This window comes from Trachurus japonicus, chromosome 6, assembly GCF_045865225.1.
Source record: "Trachurus japonicus isolate A0001 chromosome 6, Traja_1.0".
NCBI classification, from domain to species: Eukaryota; Metazoa; Chordata; class Actinopteri; order Carangiformes; family Carangidae; genus Trachurus; species Trachurus japonicus.
The window spans coordinates 21,699,900-21,721,390 of NC_140912.1; the positions used below are offsets into that span (position 1 = coordinate 21,699,900).

General features: G+C 41.3%; 1 protein-coding gene across 2 annotated transcripts in view; it reads left to right on the plus strand.

The window, feature by feature from the left end:
* The first annotated feature begins 10,346 nt into the window (after window positions 1–10,346).
* Window positions 10,347–21,491, plus strand: part of abtb3b (ankyrin repeat and BTB domain containing 3b) — a 68,907-nt gene continuing 57,762 nt past the window's right edge. Inside the window, exon 1 of one of the 2 annotated variants that reach the window (XM_085779796.1) lies at window positions 10,347–11,426. In XM_085779796.1, the coding sequence (XP_085635922.1) occupies window positions 10,574–11,426 (853 nt within the window). In that variant the 5' untranslated portion in view covers window positions 10,347–10,573. The remainder of the gene's footprint in view (window positions 11,427–21,491) is intronic. The other variant, XM_085779797.1, reaches the window with a different exon arrangement.

Consider the following 21,491-nt stretch of genomic DNA (forward strand, 5'->3'; position numbering starts at 1 on the left):
GACCACAACATCATAAAATCGTCATCCAGAATGGCTGCGCCATACATCAACAGCAGTGAAAGCTCTTGTAATATATTTATGTCTGTTTTGTTTTTGTGAAATTAAATAAGCGGTACATGTAGCACTGTCCAACGTTTAGCCTATCTGTGGACATGGTACAGTATGGTTTAAATACCGTTCTATGCGTTGTTTTCAACTGGTATTGCTAATAACAGCTAACAACAGCTAACAAAAACAACAGTTTTCCGACTTGTTTATTGGAATACCATCAACTCGGGTGTGACGTAATTCCCAGCTACAACCTCCGACTTCCAAGGTGACTGGAACACACCATAAAGGCACTTCCTGTTTGGAATGTGGAATGTGGAATGTGGAAAAGGGTGTATTCACACTAGGGATGTCCCGATCCGATCACGTGATCACGGTCGATCACGTGGTTTCAGACTCGATCGGAATCGGACGTTAGTAGCAACAACAGTCACTGCAGCTTCTACTGAGAGCGAGTCCGACGTAACGCACGTGAGACCGACACACGGACCGACCGCGCAGATGTCGCGGACATTGTTAAACTTCTCATACTGTTGAAAAAAAAACTACCATTGTGTTGCGTGATGGCAGATAGGCCTACAGAACCAGGTATTTATTTAAAGTTAGAGAGGGAGAAGGAGCAAGGTGAGCTGGGTGAGGGAGGGAGGGAGAAGGAGCGAGGTGAGGGGGGGGGGGGGGCAGACAGGCAGGAGAGGGTGGGATCAGGGGAGAGAGGCTGGTGATTGAGAAAGACATGATAAGCTATTTTATTTTTGACCAAATGTTCTTGTTGACTTATGGATAACGGCATTAATATTATACTGTGGAGCTACTGTGCTAATATACATTGAGAGTTTACAATACAATGTCATGGGCTTGTTATTGAGGTAGAGTGAGATTGTGATATTGTTACATCCCTAGTAGAGCACAAAGAACAGAAAAATAGTGGGATGATACAGTTGATCTACATTAAAAACTTTACTGCATTGCCAAAGTATCGGATCGGGACTCGGTAGCTATCGGCAGATACTCAAAATCAAATGACTCGGACTCGGACTCGGGGGCAAAAAAATGTGATCGGGACATCCCTAATTCACACCTGTGGTTCGTTTGCTTTGTTCCGTTTCAGCAACTAAACCTGTTGTGTTCCTTTTGGGGGGTATTTTGTGTTCACATGGTAACATTTCCAAGCGGTCCAAAGCTGTAAACAAATGCCATGCGCTAACCATCTGTTCTCTTATTGGTCAGAACTCTTACCAGGGAAAAATAAAAACCATGGAAGAGAGGTATCAAGGGCCCTGATAATTCAAATCCAATCCAATCGAACCACAGTTGGATCCCAGACCCGACCCAATCTGATATGACAGCTGAATGCCAGCCTTCAGCAGACGTTGGAGGATGACTTAGTAGAGGTAATTATCTTAACTAAGTCTTGCAAAGAAATATGCCAAATGTAGCTCAGAATGGACTGCCAGGTAGGACAGATAGGGAGGGCAGAGGATGGGGAATAAATGCTGCTGCTAATGGTAGCAATCTTATCGATAAAAAATAAAATAAATTTAGCTCAGTCATCATTATGCTGCGTTCACATGGACAGCAGACGGCATGCCGAACTCCATGTTGGGTTAGTGGACGAGAGAACGACGGTAAAACTTAGGGGAGCACGGCAAAAAATACTGTGGACGGCGAACCGCAATGCCGTCCCAAGTTCAAATATTTTAACTTTTGCCGTCTGCCGCGACAGTATCCTCAACCAAACGTGACATGTGAGTACGAGTATGTTGACAGTTTGTTTGTTTTTACCGTTCCGTCCAGCGGCATTTGCCGTTAACCGTCTGCCGTTTGCCGGACTCCATGTGAACGCAGCATTAGAGGAAGTGACCAAGTGTTAACAAACAGGGTGTTATAACAATGAGCATGGCTTGTGTAAACTGATTGAATAAATCATTACCTCACATACAGTGCCTTGCAAAAGTATTCATGCCCCTTGAACTTTTTCGACACATTACAACCACAAACTTACATCTATTGTAATGGTAGGTTTTATGTGACAGAAGAAATTGAAGGGCCAGCACTCACAAAATGACCTTTAGGTAGCTTTAATGGAGCAGGTGGCGAGTACACTAAAGAAGACTGTTACTGTTGAAACGTTTGTACCTCGCCACCTGTTCTATTAAAGATACCTAAAGGACATTTTGAGAGTGCTGGCCCTTTGGTTTCTTCTATGCTTATTTGAGCCATGCACCCATTATAGATTGACCTGAGAGAGTGCTTGCTGATTCCCCCTTTCTTTGATTTTATGTGATAGACCAACACAAAGTAGCACATAATTGTGAGGTGGAAGGAAAAAGTATATCATAATATCATACATATTTTAACAGCAGCAGAAACTACAGCCTCCCACTTTATTGTAAAGGTGATTCACCTCTTGTAGAAAGTCTTATATCACGGCATTGTTTCATGGCGGCCAGCAGAGGGAGCCTCAGCCACAGTCATCAGAGGTGTCATGGTTAACCTTTAGTGTAATATATATATATATATATATATATATATATATATATATATCCTCCTGAGACCCGGCAATGCATTTTTGTACACTGTAGTGCACATCATATTCAAACCCATTTCTCTCATACTAAACATGTCACCTTATTAAGTCCTGTTGTTCACTACAGAGGACAACTGGCCCTTTCCAATGATATCTTGTGTGGGGGGGTGTGACCTTCCAAACTTTCTGTGCATCTCTTTTAAAAATGGCCGACATCGCAACAAGCACATTTTATGGGAAAGAGTACAAGTGAGCATGATATTTACAATTTTAAGTATTTTGAGTCCTATATGTTGATTGTTTATTATAAATAAACATCTCAGCAACACTGAAGTCAATTTTCAGAACTGAATTGTTTACTTTTCATATGAAAAAAAGCAAATTTTACTAATGTACACTGTAGTGGACATCGGGACTCTGTACTTGTGTTTCCGTCACATTTCTTTGGGAACAGCTCATTGACAGAGGCTGAGTAAATTCTTGTATTCTTAAATAGTTGAGGGGGATTCAGAAATTGATTTATCAGAGGATAACAGTCCATGGTAAAATGATGACCCTGTAGGAGAGTGTAAAAGTTCAGATGAGGAAGAGCCAGATGAGGGAGATCAAGACAAAGAGCTGACGTGGTGCACCATTGGTTTCTATGGGCCGAAACCAAAACATAGGGTTTTGAGGTTTTAAATCAGTGCAAAATGAATGCCCATGGAAATATACTCCAGAAAACAGGTACCTTGATTTTGTTCTTGACTCTAAATAATGATTAAGCAATGAAAACTGTTCATGGATGGACAACAAGCCTTTTGTTGAGGCATTAATCAAAATAGCATAAGATGCAACCTGTTTGTCTTTTGCTCTAAAACGTCTGAATGGTCAATGAAATACCATCTCTAATGATGAAATCACAAAGATAAATAGTGTAGTTGATGAAAAAGAATGAAAACCCTATAATTGACATTAGTTTTTATAATATAGTACTGTATTTTATTTTACATGATAATTCTAGTCTTTCCATGTACATTATAAGCATCAAAATATTACACGTTTGAGAACAATATAGTCCTGTTGTACACTACAGTGCACAGGTTATAAAATTAAAATAAAATAAAAATTTCAGATTTTTTTCTTTGCAATTTGTTCTTTACCATCCCAACACTTAATTTATGTAAAAAAAAATCAAAATCCAAAAACTTTTTTTTCCTGGGTCTCAGGAGGATATATGTGTATATATATATATATATATATATATATATATATATATATATATATATATACACACATTAGTACAATAATAGAATCAACTGTCATAGTGGCTTGTGTTCAAATGAACCAAAAGGCCACTGATGCATCATGGGTAGGAGGTTTATGCAATGTCCAAACAGTGTTGTTGCTTATACTCTATATCTTTATCATCAGTATAACTTGATGTGTCCATAGCATTACCTACAAATAAACAAAAATATTGGTTAACCAAACTATCTTTGATCAATCAGGAAACAATATAAACAATATAATAGATCATAGAGAGTTGTTGTTCTATACAAATAGTCACTATTATTCTTAATATTATCAAAAATCTTACAAAATATGAAAGAGCTCTTTAAAAAATAATCTGATTGGACATTAAATATAAACACATGCTCGCTGCTGAGGAGCCTTTGAGCAAAGTAAAGACGTGTGCGTTCACTCGTCTCTCCCCCGACAGATGAAGGTTTAATCAAGCTGAGCTCAACAGGCGTCTCCTCCTCCTCCTCCTCCTCCTGCTGCTGCTGCTGCTTCAGACCTCCTGAGATAATCTTCATTAAATAAACTCTGGAGACGACAGAGTTTTGACTTCACCTCCGTCAGCACCTTGATGCTATAGGATGAACCAGAGGCTGTAAACACACCAAACCATTGTCAAGGTCAGAGTCTGGCCTTAAATGAACACCCAGCAGGTGCAGGCTCTAATGCCCCATGTTTATGCATTAGGAAGTCTCTGTTCTGACTTCCACCTCCACTCATGCCGGCCCAAACCTCCACCAGCTCCTCCACTTCCTGTCTTCAAAACCACTGCCACACCACCAGTGGATGCTGACTGAATCAGACTCAGGTGATCATCACACTGTTTTTTTAATTTAATGAGGTGGACTGACACGCACTCAATGGTCAGTCCAGTTGGGAGCCAAATTGGTCATTACTCCTGTATGGTAAATACTGTAACTACTGAACCTACAGAGTGTTGTTTTTACTGATGGAAAAAGGTTTTTACTTCTACCTTTAGGTTCAACTGAATCATCTACATGGAAAAGACACACTTTAATCATCATCATCATCTTTATTTTTTTAAAAATCCTTAGAAAACACACTGAGATTGAGAATGTTCATTGCAAAAGGTTCAGAAATACAGAAATCAATACATCGATAAACACTGGAAAAATACATTTAGTTAAAAAACGCACTAGATTTAACAATATTGGCAGATGAGCAGATGTTTGCAATCAGAGCGATAATGATAACTATGATACAATTAAAAAAAAAGACAATTAGAAGTTTAATTGGTGCTGATTAAACTTGTAAATGAATGCTGCTCTGGATCGATCAGATTCTTTCGTCATATTCTGATTATTTTTAAACAGTGGCCAAACAACAGAACCATATATATTTTCCATTTTTTGCTGAGCATAAGGTTTGTTCTAAATTAAATAAAAGCCTGTCCCATACAGACGCGTGTCTCTAAACAGGTCCGCTCGGCACACACACACACACACACACACTGTCAAAACATGGATGAATGAAACCTATCAACTTTGTATCGGCCGCGTCAATAATACACTCAATGGGGAAATGAACCAGCTTTGCTTTAGATAGCCTGTTCATTAATTCAGAAACCAATCTGTCATTAAAGAGCAACTCTTAAAATACAGCATTAAAGTCTGCAGTGCTCTGTGGCTGTTGCATAATTACCTCTGGCAGACTTGAAGCTTTCTGGCTCTCTTTCCAGCTACAAACTTTCACAATCTGCTTCAGTGGCTTTTGGGCCACATCTCCCAGAGTCAATTATAGTGGATCTGTGTACAATATGCTATTTTTTGGCGCTTTCCCTGGCATGTCAAAATGAATAACTCAGGCCATCTTATGACCACAACACTTTAGTGGATCAGATTGTAGCTTTGTGTTCACTGTATTGGTGCAACCATAGTCACTATATAACTTCCTCATTGTATACTATTATTACTTCCCATAATTGTATCCATGTTGTCATAATAGCTCAAGAATTGCTGTCATTTTTGTGTCTTGCTCATGTCAGGATTTAATCACACTAACAAGTAATTGAAAAAGTAGTGGTTTAAGTTGTAATTGTGCTGCATTGCTGATTGTAAAATTGAAAACATGCAGCTGTTCAAGTGGACACTAGATGGCAGTCTTAGCCAGGATTGTATCAACTGTGAAACGCTTGCTTTTTTATATTAAAATTAATGTGAAAGTTTTTGTTTTTTTGTGTGTTTGTTGTTGTTGTTGTTGTTTCTCTTTTTCTTTTTGCTTTTTGCTTTGGCTAGAGCACTGACAGCCTTGGCCAATGAGTGATTATGACTCAATGAACAGATGGCAGTGACACTACCTATCACATTTTCAGGCAGTGTCCTGAGACTGATGATAGAATAATCTTTAAGATAAAATACATGCTATAACATCTATTTATATATGTGATATGACTAATTGACGGTTTGATCTGATGAAAGTGCAAGGTTGTGGCTAAAACCTGATAAACTGCATGTCATCTTGATTGAAGGTCTGCAGGCCAACCATGTTTCATGTTTGTCCAATAGAGACTCTTCACTCAAACCCTTGAAGGTCATTATCATGGTATAGTGTGCACTATAGCAGTCATATACAGTATAAAGGATTTTGCAAATCCATACAAGCTGTTGAGCTATTTCCTGGATATGTGTAAAGTGACTAGTGCTGGTAAAGGAAAAGTTATAGGGAATCACCAAAATCATTAAGATACAACCACGGATATGTTATACTGAGCCATCCAGTAGCAGTTACGACATTTCAGTTTGGAACAAAGTAATGGACATGGACAGACAAACCAACCATCAAAACAACAGTCCTGGTCGTCCACCTTGCTCAGGTCGTCCACCTTGATTTGAAAAGAAGTAGAAATTAGCGCTTTAAAATATTCTGATTTCAAGCTGTGCTCATCATGTGCTGATATGTCTAAATAAGGACTACTGGTTAAGCAGAAAATTGAGATAATTTGCACCCAACGCAGGCATAAAACTGCTAAATTAACCCATAAGGACCCACGGTGACACAGGTGTCACACTGCCTTCAAGTGTCCTGGAAAGCCCCTTACACATATTGATGTTGAACTTTTAACTCATGAAGTCCCTAAGTGACATCTACTCAACATCCTGGTGCAGTCACATGACTCTCTGTGAATCTCTCTATCCATGACAACATTTCCAAGATGGTGGCCAGCAGAGTTGGCACATTTCACAGAGGCAGCTACTTTTAAAAAGCTTGCTTTCTGTCAATAAAATAAGCCACCACCCATTTCACAATGCAAATCCTTTTATAACATGTCCCTTGTTGTATTTAACCTGTTCTGACCTCATTTTTTGAAGAAACTCATATAAAACAACTTAAGAAAATATTGCTGTGACATATAGGTCACATCGGGCCTTAGCCTTAAAAAAGTCAGGAAAAATACCATGTGACGCCTATGTCACAATGAGGAAAATGGGAAAGAACTGCTCAATTAAATTAGGTGATTCAGGTATTTTGAATTAATATACTCTATGTTGTTCAATTTAAAACATAATTTAAAAATGTTAACATAAAAATAATGTCAAATTCAATCAATATTTAATAAAATGATATATCAGTCCGGAAATTGAACCACAGATTTAGCAGAGACACTCTTCTCAGTAAATGAACAAGATTTTAGTATCCCATGCTGGTCCCATATTCATGTAATTATGCTTTTTTGCTGTATTTTTGTAACAAAATAGGATACAGTGTTCAGGATGTACTGACGACCATCAGACGCGCAATAGATGTTGTATACAGAACAACAAATACAGCAAAGAAGAATGAGAGTTTACATAAGAAAATATTAGGAAACAAATAAGAAAAGTTAACTCAGTCAAACAGTCATGAACCAGGTTTGAGACAAGGGTTCTGGACTGCTGTACTGATGGGAGAGAGGGTCCCATGTGGTGCATTGTGAGAAAAGGACGTTTTACCCAGCTCAGTTCTGACGAATGGAATATGACCCAACTATCAGTTCTGTGAGTGGGTACCAATGTTTTCTGATTTTATAGTTAACAGAGATGATAAATAAGGAGACAATAACTGTGACAGGGCTTTAAAAATGGATAAAAACCAATGCTGTTGTCCCCTTACTGTCAGAAATGACCAGCCGACATTTTGATAAAGAGTGCCGTGATGAGTATTATATGAATCATTGGAAATGAAATGTAAGGCTGAGTGATAAACAGCATCCAGTGGAATCAAAGTGGAACTAGCAGCTCTTCCATAGATGTCATCTCCATACTCTAAAACAGAGAAAAAATAGTGTCTCCAATTTTTTTCCTGTGGTGAGTAGGGAAACGGTGCTTATTTCTGTACAGAAAGCCAAGTATTGTTCTTAGTTTAGCAATGAGGGTGGTGATATGGTGCTTAAAATTAAGACAACTGTCCATCCAGATGCCAAGGTATTTGTAGTTGGAAAGAAAATTGTGGTTGCACAGCTTTTAAGGCTTCAGTAACTGGTTAAAGCCTTCAATATGAGGCAATATTCGCATTTCTATAGTGTTTGCCCTTTTTTGTTCTGAAACTTGTCTTAAAAAGGTGTTAATAATAACCAGCAAATTTGTAATTTTGATATAGGTTATGGAAATGCAAATAAAAGGTCAAATTTGTGTTACAGAGCAAAAGAAAATGTCAAGCCCATTTATTTTCAAGTGAAAATTTAAGTTACCAAAAAAGCCCGATGTGACATATATGCAACATTCCAGATCTCTGACAATAGGTGGCGCTATTTTAAAAAAAACTTCAAAAATGTGTTCCATGCATTCCACTTGGTCTGTGTTTCACCCCACTTAATTTTCCTTCAAGGATAAATGGGTCTGGGTTCTTATGGGTTAAATGATCCTCCATGACCACGAAGACTTGAAAAGACAATGTTAATTTTAAATCCTGATTTAGCTGTTTCAATTTTCACAGCAGTGGTTCCCCAGAATTCATTGGTGCTCAACAGGGATGGCTTTCCCCCCCCTCTAACAATAGAAAAGTCAATGAGTCGACAGTGAAGTGACTGAGAAATGACTGTGATTAAAATCAGTGAAAAGGAGAAAGGGCCTGATTTCATAACAGTAAAGTCTGTGGCAATCTCCTTCATCGTGTGATAATAGCAGATGGACAAGAGTTACCTTGGCGAAGGTCTGTCCATTGTGACCACATCCCTAAGTCTGAACAGCATGCTTCCTATAGGTGTCTTTCTATAGGTCTATACGCCCATTCCTCTTATGTTAAAGCACCAGAGAGATGGCTGAAGGCTTGTTAAAGATATGAATGTGATAACACTTGCATCTCTTAATGTTATAAGGCGAATGTCTATTTTTCAGCCGTACATAAAATGCATTTCAACGTTTTATTGACAAACTAACTGCTGCTATGGACAATATCATTATCAATCAATTGTGTGTGTGTGTGTTTATTTTATTTATTTATTTATTTTAACTTTCATTTCTGTGCTGTATGCAATTTTTCCTCTGTGTTCGGAGTCGATGTCATTTCTGCACTGACAAATAAAACTGAAGTTTGACTACCGGTACACAACACCAGGGTTCACTGTTGCCCTATATGAGGTCCAACCTGCTTTCACATACAGAGGCATCAGTTTCACTGTCTGGGATGTAAACTCAGCCAGATCAGTAAGCAACCTCCAAATCATGAAGTAATGATTCCTACCAACAGTTTAGATCCAAGTCCTCAGACATTTTACAGTCCCTGGCTTGCACTGGGCTGCTTGTGCCAGTATTACAGTATCCCTGCAGTTACTTTCAGCACATTTACCCAAACGCCACACTGAGTATAAAATATCTCCATTGTTTAAACTGCACTTGTTCATGTTGTCACCTTGGCTATGAGGTTCATACAGATTCCTCAGAGCCAGACAGTGAGTTTAGTGGGGGTAAACAAAACAGATATACCCCAGGTTAGATCCTGTGAGTGATCCCTAATGTCCTTGAAAGTAATTCAGATCTTTTCAATGAGTTCTCCTCCAGAGGAACAAAGGATACATTATGCATGCAATCTATTATTAATGGTCTTGAGTCATGTTACCATCTGACATGGTCCCTGAGAAAATATCTGAAAAGCCTGATACTCTGGAGGACTCGTCCTCTAATGTGGTTATATAAAAGCAGCTGCTTCTAGATTATATGATTTATTATTTACTGCAATTTCTGTCTTCTGCATTTTTTTTTTCTTTTTACACAGAGGGCCAAACACTTGACAGGATTTCTGTGTTTATTCTAATCCACATAGGGAAATCATGTTCCCCCCGTAACTGGTAATGAATAAAACAAGTTTTGTTGTGACTGTTTACATCACTTTTTTGTTTTTTATTAATAAACCTCATCATGGGCTACATCAATGACTTTTTTTTTTCTTCTTTGGAGCTCTAAAGAGATCCAATTAAAACGCTTTGCTGCTTCATCCCGAGAGTCTATTGGCTGACAGCTGAGCTCGAGTCTCCACGGCCCCGCCTCCATCTGTCAGGCACAACGCGGGTACGACACAGTGTGTCTGTGAATGCACTGTGGTGAGATACTACTCCTTAACTTTACTCCACAGCCCCGGATGGACTTTCACTAAAAACAGGACAGTCGCTCACTTATCATCACAGCTCTCAAGAGGCACGTGCGCACAGTCCAAACCTGCGGCGTCTTGAACATTTTCCTCCACTTTTTCCCAAGCCCCTCTTTTACAGTATGAAGTGCAGTTATGGCAAGGAGTAGCAAGTCAGCAGCGAGGACCCTGGAGGATTTGACGCTAGACTCGGGTTATGGTGGAGCCGCCGACTCCTTCAGATCTTCCAGTGCGTCGCTGTGCTGCTCAGATGCACATGGGGCGAACTACTGGCATTTAACTGACTCGATGCACAGTCGACACAACAGTCTGGACACTGTTAACACGGTCCTGGTCGAAGACGCCGAGATCCTGGAGTGCACCGTGCAGTGCGCTAAACTACCCGAGCTTGAGGATGTGCCGTGGAGCCTCGGGGAAGTGGCAAGCGCACTGAGCAGGGACGAGGAGATGAGCCTGCCGACCCCCCCGCAGGACGTCCTGCTCAGGCTCTCGGTGCTGGTCAGCCGGGCCCTGGTCAGGGTCTCCAAGGAGGCGCAGCGCCTGAGTTTGCGCTACGGAAAATGCACCAAATACGAGATCCAAAGTGCCATAAAGATCGCCCTGTCGTGGACCGTCTCGGTGAACTGCATCAGCGCGGCCCTCGGTGCCTTGTCCCTGTACAACATGAGCACGGAGGAGGACAAGTTCAGCCGAGGCAAGTCGGTACGCTGCGGACTCATCTTCAACGTGGGGAAGTTCTTCAGGTGGATGGTCGACAGTCGGGTCGCGGTCAGGATCCACGAGCACGCGGCCATCTACCTGGCTGCGTGCATGGAGAGTCTCTTCCGTGAGGTGTACGCTCGGGTGCTGAGCAGTGCCCTGCTGGAGCGGGATAACGGGATCCCCAAGTTCAGTGTGGAGAGCCTGGAGCAGGCCGTCAACAGTGATGCAGAGATATGGGGGTCACTGCAGACTTGGCAACACCTGATCTGTGGGAAGAATGCAAACGGTGAGTTCTGACTGGCCTATACTGTAAGTCACTGCAACAGGGTCTTTCCCCACATCCTCACATCACATCACTTGAAGAGCACCCCTCTTCTCTCACTGTAGCCATTGGCATTGGTATTACAAAGCCAACCCATCTTCATGAGGTTAAGACCAAGGCTCACCTGCAACATCAATTATGAGCTGTGAGCACTTGTAGAGAAGGGTCCCTCAGATTTTCTTGAGTCCTGGATATGAAAAGGTGAAATTTCACTGAAAGACATCTGCAAAAGAGCATTGTTATTATTATTACAGCTGACGTAGTGTTTCCCTTCCAGTGGAGGAGAGCTGCAGGCAGGTGATGATGACTGCCAGAGAAGATCAGGCTGGGAGAGGGTGGCCCTCTTGCCTCCTATCCTCTATGCAGTTATATTGCAGTCATTCTCTCATGTCTTCTATATACCTTTTTTATATGTGGTAGTTTCATGGGTGAAATGATGCAGCTGCAAATGCAAAATGATGAAGCCAGACCTGATACCCAGAGGCTTTATGTCTCATTCTCAGAGCTTTCAGTGTGAAGATCTCTCTCCCTGGTTTCTTACATGACGCCCTGCAGAGGTTAGTTTTATTCCTTTTTCCCCTGAGAGAAAGGATGTTTTTCATTCCTGGCTATATAAAACCACATATTACCTCACTGCTGTGTTTCACATTGGCTTTCCAAGAGTTAAGAAATGCCTTTTGTGTGTATGTGTGTGCTTTCAAAGTAAGTGTAATTGTATTTCGGGCCTCACCACAGTTTAAGCAGCAATACATCACAAACCACACTTACACATGCTTGCCCCTGTTTTGATGGATGTTGTAAAAGTGCTGCTGTGGCTCCTCTTGCAACAGGTTTACGTAATGAAAGGCCTTGGGGGACCTGTGTGCTATCATGCATTATGCAGAGTGATGTGAATAAAACTGAGTTATAGAGTGAGGGAGAGAAAGACAGAGAGACAGTCCGACAGAAAGAAAGAAATAAAGACTCTGTGACTGTATTGATGAATCACCAACAGAAGGCTGCGGCAGCATGGAAACAGCACCTTATGTCACTGTACTGCTTTGCTTTGAAGCCACAATGAAACCTTTTAAACACACGTGTCAGTTTGTTTACACTGTTGGTGAGTTTACAGTAGCACGTTTGTAAGAGTTGAGCTGCACAGTTACAATCAAACTCATTAGTGTAGCCCACCTCACACAATGAAAGGATGGGGAAACCATTTAAAGAGGCTGTAGTATTGTCAGAGTTTACAGCAAGAACACTTACTGTAAAGTGTTGAATGTCAACAATCAGACACTCTGCATACTCAGGCTCAGGGACGAGTTTGGACTAATAGTGTGCACAAAGTCCATGCTGTATATGTTGGGTAATGAGTAGTAAGAGTAGTAGTAGCATTAAAAACGATTTTTAAAGTTGCTGTAATGGAATTTTTTAGAATAACAATGTCACATCATTAGGTTTTATACTGTTTTGGTTCATTGCCCATCTGCCTAGTACCAAATAGTTAAAGCAGAAGTAAGTGATCCGGTGGTTTTGGCTAACATCCTGTCAGTGGATGGAGTTAGCAGTCCCCGCCCTCGTCCCTACGTCACCACATTCACGCGCATCCCTTGGCTGCACACACAGAGAGGACTGCCCCTTTATGCCGTTCTCTCTCCTCATTGGATAAAGGTTGTAGGATACAAGGAAAGTTTTCTCCTCGGCTTACAGCAGAGCAGAGTGACTGACAGACCCGTGTTTCAGACCAAACACTCTATATAAGTGATTGCTGTTGGAAGATATAACTATTTAAGACTTATATTAACACAAGCATTCCGCTTACTGAAGGATTAGAGTGTGTAGATGATCTGCCAAAGTGCAGAGATCGTAGAATCGTCTGGGGCACCTTTTATGTTGCAAGAGTGCATTTTATCAGAGTATGTTTACTTGCACATGTTAGCAAAACTGCAACTATTTAAATGGGCTCTATGCACAGCTCCACTACTTCCTGAATTTCTTAAAGGCAGCTCCCAAACTGATTAATCCAGGTGTGTCTGATCATTGTGACTACTCAGACACACCTGGATTAATCAGTTTGTCTAATAATGTAAGACAGGAAATAAAGGAGCTGCCTTAAGTTCAGGAAGTAGTGGAGCTGTGCATAGAGCCCATTAAAATTTGTTTAGAAAGCCTCTTTGACCTAAATTGTCTGTTTTAGATCGTGATAAAATCAAGTTCGTTATTTTATTTTTCAAAAACCGTGATATGATATTTTTGCCATATCGCCCACCCCTACCAGCAATGTTCACCAGCTACTTAGCTACTGCTGTCGGTTATTGTAAATCTGAGGTTGACAGAGTCATGGGCAGTGGAGGTGTACTTCTGTGTGCATCAATATATAGGAAGTTCCACGTTGTAGAGTATTTCCTCCTCCACTACATCTCTTACTGTGACACCGCGGGACCTCTAAACCTCGAAGCGCCCTCTATCCACAGTGACAGATGAGGCCGAGAGACACATGCACATCATTTGTTGTCTTCCCAGTAAAACCAAACACCCATCAGTCCGAGGGTGGGTTGACCTTAACGGAGCCACCGCCTGCCAAATTGAACCCCTGTATCGCTCCATCCGTTGTCTCTGCCTCTCTCTGCCAAGTAATTGAGGTGATTTTTTCATATTATGCTAACGCTGGTGACCCAGCTTTGTGAGGAGGCCTTTATGAATATCTTTATTGCATCTCTCCCACCAGAGCTAATTTTTTTTTGTGCCGTAGATTCAATCAGGGAGTTACTTTGTTAGGTGTCGTCCTTTCTGAACGCCTGAAACTTCTATTTGAGTTTGAGAGGGGGAATTGACCTTTCTCTATTAGACAGGAGGTTAAAGCTTTTTAACAATAGTTTAACATTTTGAGAAACATTCATGCTGACATGGCTTATTGTGAAGTTCCTCACAGTGTTGAGAATGTAAATAAATCTACTTCTCAAAACTGCTCTGTAAAATCTTCAAAATGTATTAATGCTAATTAAAACAAAGGAGAGAACAGGGTGGAGATTTTCTTTCTCATGGATTAACTCCATAACATACAGTATGATCTATAATTATCCCATACTATAATGTCTTTCTGGCACCCAGGGCAGCTCGCAGTTTCACACTGGCACATGTAGCATATGGCCAGCCTCCCACACACCAGCTCAACACAGGCAGACTCACTCACCCATACACATGCATCAAGATGTCAGGGGCTCCTCTCACCACTTCTGACTCAGTGTTATTTGCAGGTGGGTGTTGGGTTTCCCTTCTTTTCGACTGTGGTATCCTGTCAGAACAGGAAACTGCTCTATATGGTGGGATATTTCTTATGGCTCCCTCTAGACACGGGAACACAGTGATTCTTTGATTTCCTTAATGACGTGCATGTCAGAGAAAATGTCTAGTGTGAACATGATACCCAGTGTTCAGGGATATGTAGGCTACCACCCCGAGGACCAGTTTCTAATCACACTTTTTAGGTGTGAGATGACTTTCAAGTCTGGGCAGAACCAGTTATGTTGAAAGATTTACTGCCAAATTTCACCCTCAAGTCATTTAAAACGAGTGTAGATAATGTTGCTTGACTCGCTTTGTTTTGTGGCACTGATTTAATTTTGTTATGGACACAAACAGGTGGCCAAAATGCATGCAGACCATTTCAGTCCAAAGAGAAAAGCTGTTATTAATGTGGTTTAATTTATTTGCTCACACCTCATCTTTTTCTTCACACATGGTGATGATCAGAAATCAGGATTTTTTTTAGTGGCAGCCCTGCAGAATAAATAAGCAATGCCTTCTTTGTCAAGTCAAAATTTTGCATTGGCATTCATCAATCACACAGAGCGAAACCCATCTTGGAGCTGTCAGAGACACCAAATTCACTGTTAGCAGCCTCAACAGAATTTCAATGCAGCTACCACTTGCATCTTTGTGGAGCGTTTGCCAGCAGCATGTCATATACAACAGATCTGAGGGGTAATTTGAGGTAATTTGAACAACTAGGCGTGCTGCTCTGTGGCATTGTCCTCTTTTTCACTCTTACCTTTTCTTGCCTGGAAAAAAAAATCATCCGCTGTCACCGACGCTAATGCACACCTTTCCGAGTCTTGTGAAAAGGCACTGTGGGAGATGTGGAAAATCACCAGCCGAAAGGGGCAAATTTGGGGGAAAGTGGATACACAAAAATAGTAAATTACAGGAGTGTGGCACATTGCTCAGAAACCAGTGAACCATTAGAGTGTAAAGTGTGTAAGTGAGGAGGGATTTTCCTTTTAAAGCAGAACATCGGAACAGCACAACATGATCTGGTGGACCCGACACATTTAGCAGTCAAAAGTGAGACATCGCTCACATCATGTGTGAAAACCAGAACCACAACATTTACTGTATGTGATGGTATATTCTGTCCTCCAACATAATTTGCTAATGACCATTTTCTGGTTGTTGTCAGACTGCGAACCTTGGAAGTTGTCTCAGCCTTTTTGAACAACTCCTTCTGTCCTATTTGTTGTGTTTGTGTCGCATCAGCCATGTCTTTGTTTCCTAACAAAGCAGCTGGTGCAGGTTGCAGCGAATTTGTCTTCTTCCTTCCGACAGACATAGGTGCAGTTTGGTGCAAGGCAAGGCAAGGCAATTTTATTTGTATAGCCCGTTTTTACAAACAGTTTGTCTCAAAGGGCTTTACATGGCATCACAACAACATCCTCTGCCCTTAGACCCTCACATCCACTGAGGAAAAACTCCATAGAAAACCCTTTTAACAGGGAAAAATTGGAGAAACCTCAGGGTGAGCAACAGAGGAGGGATCCCTCACCCAGGACGGACAGACGTGCAATAGATGTTGTTACAGACAAGAAAACAGTTTATAGGCTGCCTCCCATTGGTGGAATTACATCATAGCGTTGGTTGGTATAGTCTACATCCATACTGGTTGGTAAATTCATAATAGTTCTATATTGTGCACATATCACCTACAGTTAAGTAGGGAACTTGTCTGGAGTGTGATGTGCAGACAGTGTGTGACACTTTCCCCCTTCCAGTGCTATGTTACTTTGTGCTCTTATGGTAGCCTTTCACAAGGGTGAGAGAGTACAGATCCCATTCCATTCACAGGTCTTTTTTATCCCCAATAGTCAGCGGTGATGTGCGAGGTCGGTGCCTGGTGCACACGTGCTGTGAGGAAGCCAGGCAGACAGGAATGACTGCGGTCTAACTGTGGTACCACTCTGTACCGGTGGAAACCAGTCCCCATTATGTCTGGGGAGCGAGTGAGATATAACATATCTGAGCTAGGGAAACCCTTTCACAGTAACACACACACACACACACAGAGAAGGAGACACACATTCACACAGAGTCACACAGGGGCCCAGGAGCAGATCTGGTATTAATTGTATGTTTGGGAGGGAAATGAGGAATGCTGATGTGACATGGAGGCTGGTACAGCGAGGGAGAGCTCTAGCCAAGTTTACTTCAGCTGATTAAGAGGAGACAGGTGATAGAATACAGTTAATTCTGCACCCAGCTGGCAGCGCCTACGATGGATCGGGTGTCCTCTGTCTTCTGTAACATCCTCTTTTTTTTCTTGTTGTGCACCTAAGAGGATTGTATAAAAAAAAAAGTGTCAGTTGCACAGTGTCAGTCATGTGTGTTGGTACATGCAGCTGGAGGACATAAGCTCAGCATTAGTCAGCCACTACAGTACGTGAGAGTGACTGCAGCCTTTCTACACAGTGAACAGACACAAAATAAGAATTCACCTTCCTCTGTTCAGGATCTTTTGGAGAGGTTATTCACTGCAGACTTTGACAGAAAAAGAGCTGAATATTACAATCGTGGCCACTTGAATCAATATTTTTGAAGGCTAAAAAAACCACAGCACCACTCTGTGATGTCATCTGAGAAAATGCTGCTCCAGCTGCCGCAGTTGTGGTGCTAATTTAGTGGATTTTTCTCATTTTTATGCTTGACCTTTTACACCAAAATGAGATTTACTCCATTATAGCCCTGACAATGTCAACCCTGAGAGTGTGCACTTATTGCTTTTATAATCACTCTGTGTAATGTGTTTAGCTTCCGATTTACCTCCAGTGGAAAAGCTACACTATTTTTCTCCTGTGGATGACATTATCAAGGGAGCTTTATTCCCGCCTTCAGGAGAGAGCTGTTTTAAATCTTGTGGGTGTTTTCTTTTCTCCCCTAAGTTTTCTCAATGCATAGGTGGCAAGTTTACCTATACCTCAATATTGGGTATTAGCTTTTAGAGAATATACTAAAATAGTTTTACAATTACTCTGTACTACAGAGCCAAATCCAGTGAAGCCTTGGCTAAGAATGAATTGTTCATGATGTCGACTTTGGAAGAAGTGCAGAGGGAGAGGAAGAGGCACAGATGGCAAGGATCAAAACAGGAAAATCCATAAAAGAAGCAGTGGGTGACAGATGAGACCCAGACAAGCAATGTGTACGTCTTATTATAGCAAGAAGAAAGTCTGAGCAAACAAGTACCAGCAAGCGGATTAGTTAGGTGAAGCATCAGTATCTACCGTTTTTTTTGTAGCTCTGAATTCCTATTGTTGTGCAGAGGGAAATGATCTTGTTTAAATATCAGGCAGTCTGGCAGGAACCTATGAAGAAGATCGTGGTAAACAAGCTTTTAACTTTGATGTGAGCCTCGCACCAGAAGTCTAAGAAAAGTGATATGTCTGTTAGAGAAAGCTGCATGCCGGGACACGTGGTAGATGCTTCTGGAGCGACATTAGGTGAACTATGAACCAAATTCCAAGATATTAACACAACACAAACACGCACACACACCGTCTCCTATCATGGTCAGCATCAGTAACAAGCTGCACTTTGCCAATCCACTTAGGCCAGCATCATCTCATCTGTTGCTGTTTAATCACTAACATGACAGTCAGAGGACCTGCCAGCGGCAACAGGGCTTATACTGTAACTTCATTACTTGTGAGAAAACCATCTGCAGTGACAGTTAGCCCCCTCTCAGTGTGTGTGTGTGTGTGTGTGTGTGTGTGATAATCCTCTGCTGATTTTACTGTCATATCAGGACATCATTTCTCCAAATCAACCATCAGCCCAGCACCATGCAGAGCCAGCCAGCCAGCCAGTCAGTCAGTCGGTGTGAAGAGGAGCCCTTATCTATCCAGAGTACCCATCGAGTCCAATTTAAAAGCAGCTAAGATGAGTTCTTTAGGATGAATGGAGAGCACTCAGTTTTTCCTACTTTTTGTCCAGATGACTTCAGCTTCAGCATCTCACACTGATATCAGAGTGTCAGAACTGGAAGCAATATAAAGCAGATGCAGTAAAATGAATTGTTTGACACAGGGGTAAATACATGGCTCTCACTTCTGTGTGTTAAATATAAAGCTGCAGCCAGCAGAAGGATATAGCTTTGCACAGAGAGTGGCTTTTTATGGCGATAACAAAAAAAAATCTGCCTACCAGCATCTCTCAAATCTTGCTTTATAGTTAATAAAAAAGGGTTTTATAAGGTGAGTTATGTATGGGACCATTTCTATAGGCTACTGGGTGCAGTGACTTTCTGGATACTTGTCACCATGACATTGCCAGGCAACCAATAGAGACACCAGGAAACAAACATGATACAACAGAACAATGGGTGAGCATTAGAGACGGCATCAGGACTTGGACTGAAATTGTTTACCTTTGTTCCTGGTGTTTGAGCTAAGCTAACAAGCCTTATATGTAAAGAGATTGATTGTAAGTTTTAGTGGGTGATTGTTGCTTAACAAAAGCTTTAACCTTCGTTACTGATTGAAGTTGTTAGAATACGCCCTCTGAGCACCGCTACATCCACAGGGATGATTGGAGGCTACAGTGAGTCGCTATTGAAAAGTCACGAGAATGGCTAGAGCTAGCTGGTTTACAGGATAACTTCAATAGTTTGTAAAGGAACAAAGTTTAATGCTGAACTTACAGACTGTTAAATGGGGTTAGGGTTAGACATTGGAAGGCAGAGAGAGGGGGAATGACATGCAGCAAAGGGCCACCAGATTCGGGTTTCAAACCGAGGCCAGCTGCAGTGAGGACTGTAGCCTCTGCATATAAACTTACAGATTGTTGAGTTAACAAGTCAACACTGACAATGTGGCAATAGTGAATCTTGCAAATAGCCATTTGAAGAGACGAACATAAGAGTGGCATCGACATTCTTATTTAACTCCTAATAAATTTTTTTTTTTTAAAAAAGGTATATTTTCCAAAATGTCAAATTATTTCTATAAGGAAAATGAGTCCTATTTTATCCCTGAATCCTCGGGTATCCTGAACATTTACAGAGGATTAGTCAAGGTGAAGAAGATTTGCTCCCATACACCCTCTCAGCAGCCACTCTTCAACAATCCTGCAGTTTTTTATTATAATCCACAGTTATAGTGCACTAAGCTGTGGGGGTGTGAACACGGCGGGGATTTTTGAGGTGATGGTGGTGGGGAGCTGCACTTCATTCCATTATTTTAGCCTTCTGTAAACCACCTCATGCGTGTTTCCCCTGCACATGACGAATACATCAGCTGTATAAACACAGAGCAGATATAGTTCACGTGACAGAAATAAACACACTCTGCTTTTGACATGCCAGCGCTCCCATGGAATAAACATATACTTTGACTGCAGGACATAATTATCCTTGGACGTATGGATGTATATACACTGGTTTGCACTGATCACTGCTGTTTGTTGTGTCATTACTGAATCTTGTACATGCTGCTCAATGGTTTGGAATGGAAGTGTGTGGAGCCCGAAGGAAGACGAACTACAGAATAGATTTATATTTACATCAACCTATACTGTATGTATCCACTTTCGCTCAGTCTGCCCGCAGCTCTTCTGAATCAGTATCTGTTCTCCCACATTTCCCTAAATGCCCTTCAATTTCTGGGATGTGTTTTGAAGCATAGACTGTGTAGAAACTTACTTGAACTTGTTTTGCTCTCTTGCATGTGGAGGGATCAGTAGTGAAGGTGATAGTGACAGTAAAACCAAGAGGGAAAAAGTTTTTCTTATTGATGCAAGAGTTGCACATCTTCTTAAGAGACTTTCTTGCTGCAATGCATTCTGGTCTGTTGAAGCAGGTTAAGCAAAATGGCACTGAGCTTGGGAAAAACAGAGTCTTATTAGACATATACGAAAAGTATTTTTAACACACATTTCACATATTCAGTAAGATTATATTAGATTGCAACTATTGGACATTTCTCATTAATATCTTTCTGTTTGATTTTTACATTTTCCTTTGAGACAGTGAACTTGTTTATTTCTTGTGAGACACCAAAATAGCAGCCTTGTTTTCACTCAGATTAGTTTTCTATTGGGTTCCGATCAAGTAAGTAGGTTTACTTGTAAACAGTGGAAGGACATGTTAGAGATGTTGAAATGTGCTGATGCAGTACTGATTCTGTTCCACTGGACCAGTATCTCATTACCTCCCATGAGAGCGCCGCACGCTGACCTTCGGACAGCGTGTGTATCATTACGTACATATCCTATGCATGGTTGAGTTAAGTGAATACAATACTCATCTCTCTATTTCCCAGTGTGCAATCGCCACAACCAGAGCCTGAAGGATTTATCCAGATGATTTCAATGAGACTAATGAAGATGTAAATAGGATTGAAATCTTATACTTGTATCTCCATGCTCCCTGCCTTCTGTCTTAATTTACCTGCTCTTTTCTCATTCTCCCTGTGTTTGCTTCTTTATTTTTCTTCCCTCTGTCTCAGGCCAATTTTCTTATTCACTGCAGCTATAACAAATCCACACTCTGCCACTGCCTTGATGGAAAGTCAGCGCTGAGTGGAGGTAACCTTGTCCCGTTCTACGTGTCTGCCAGGACTCTAATAATTCTGTCAATCCAGATGTGGAAGGCCCTGTCAGGGAGCCTCACTCTGCAAACAGACATGTGTCTGAGCCATGACAGATCGCCTCCGGATCAAGCTACAATCTGTAACTGTAGCTTGTACAGCAGAGTGGGCGGGGCTGCACGTGGGTGATGTGAGA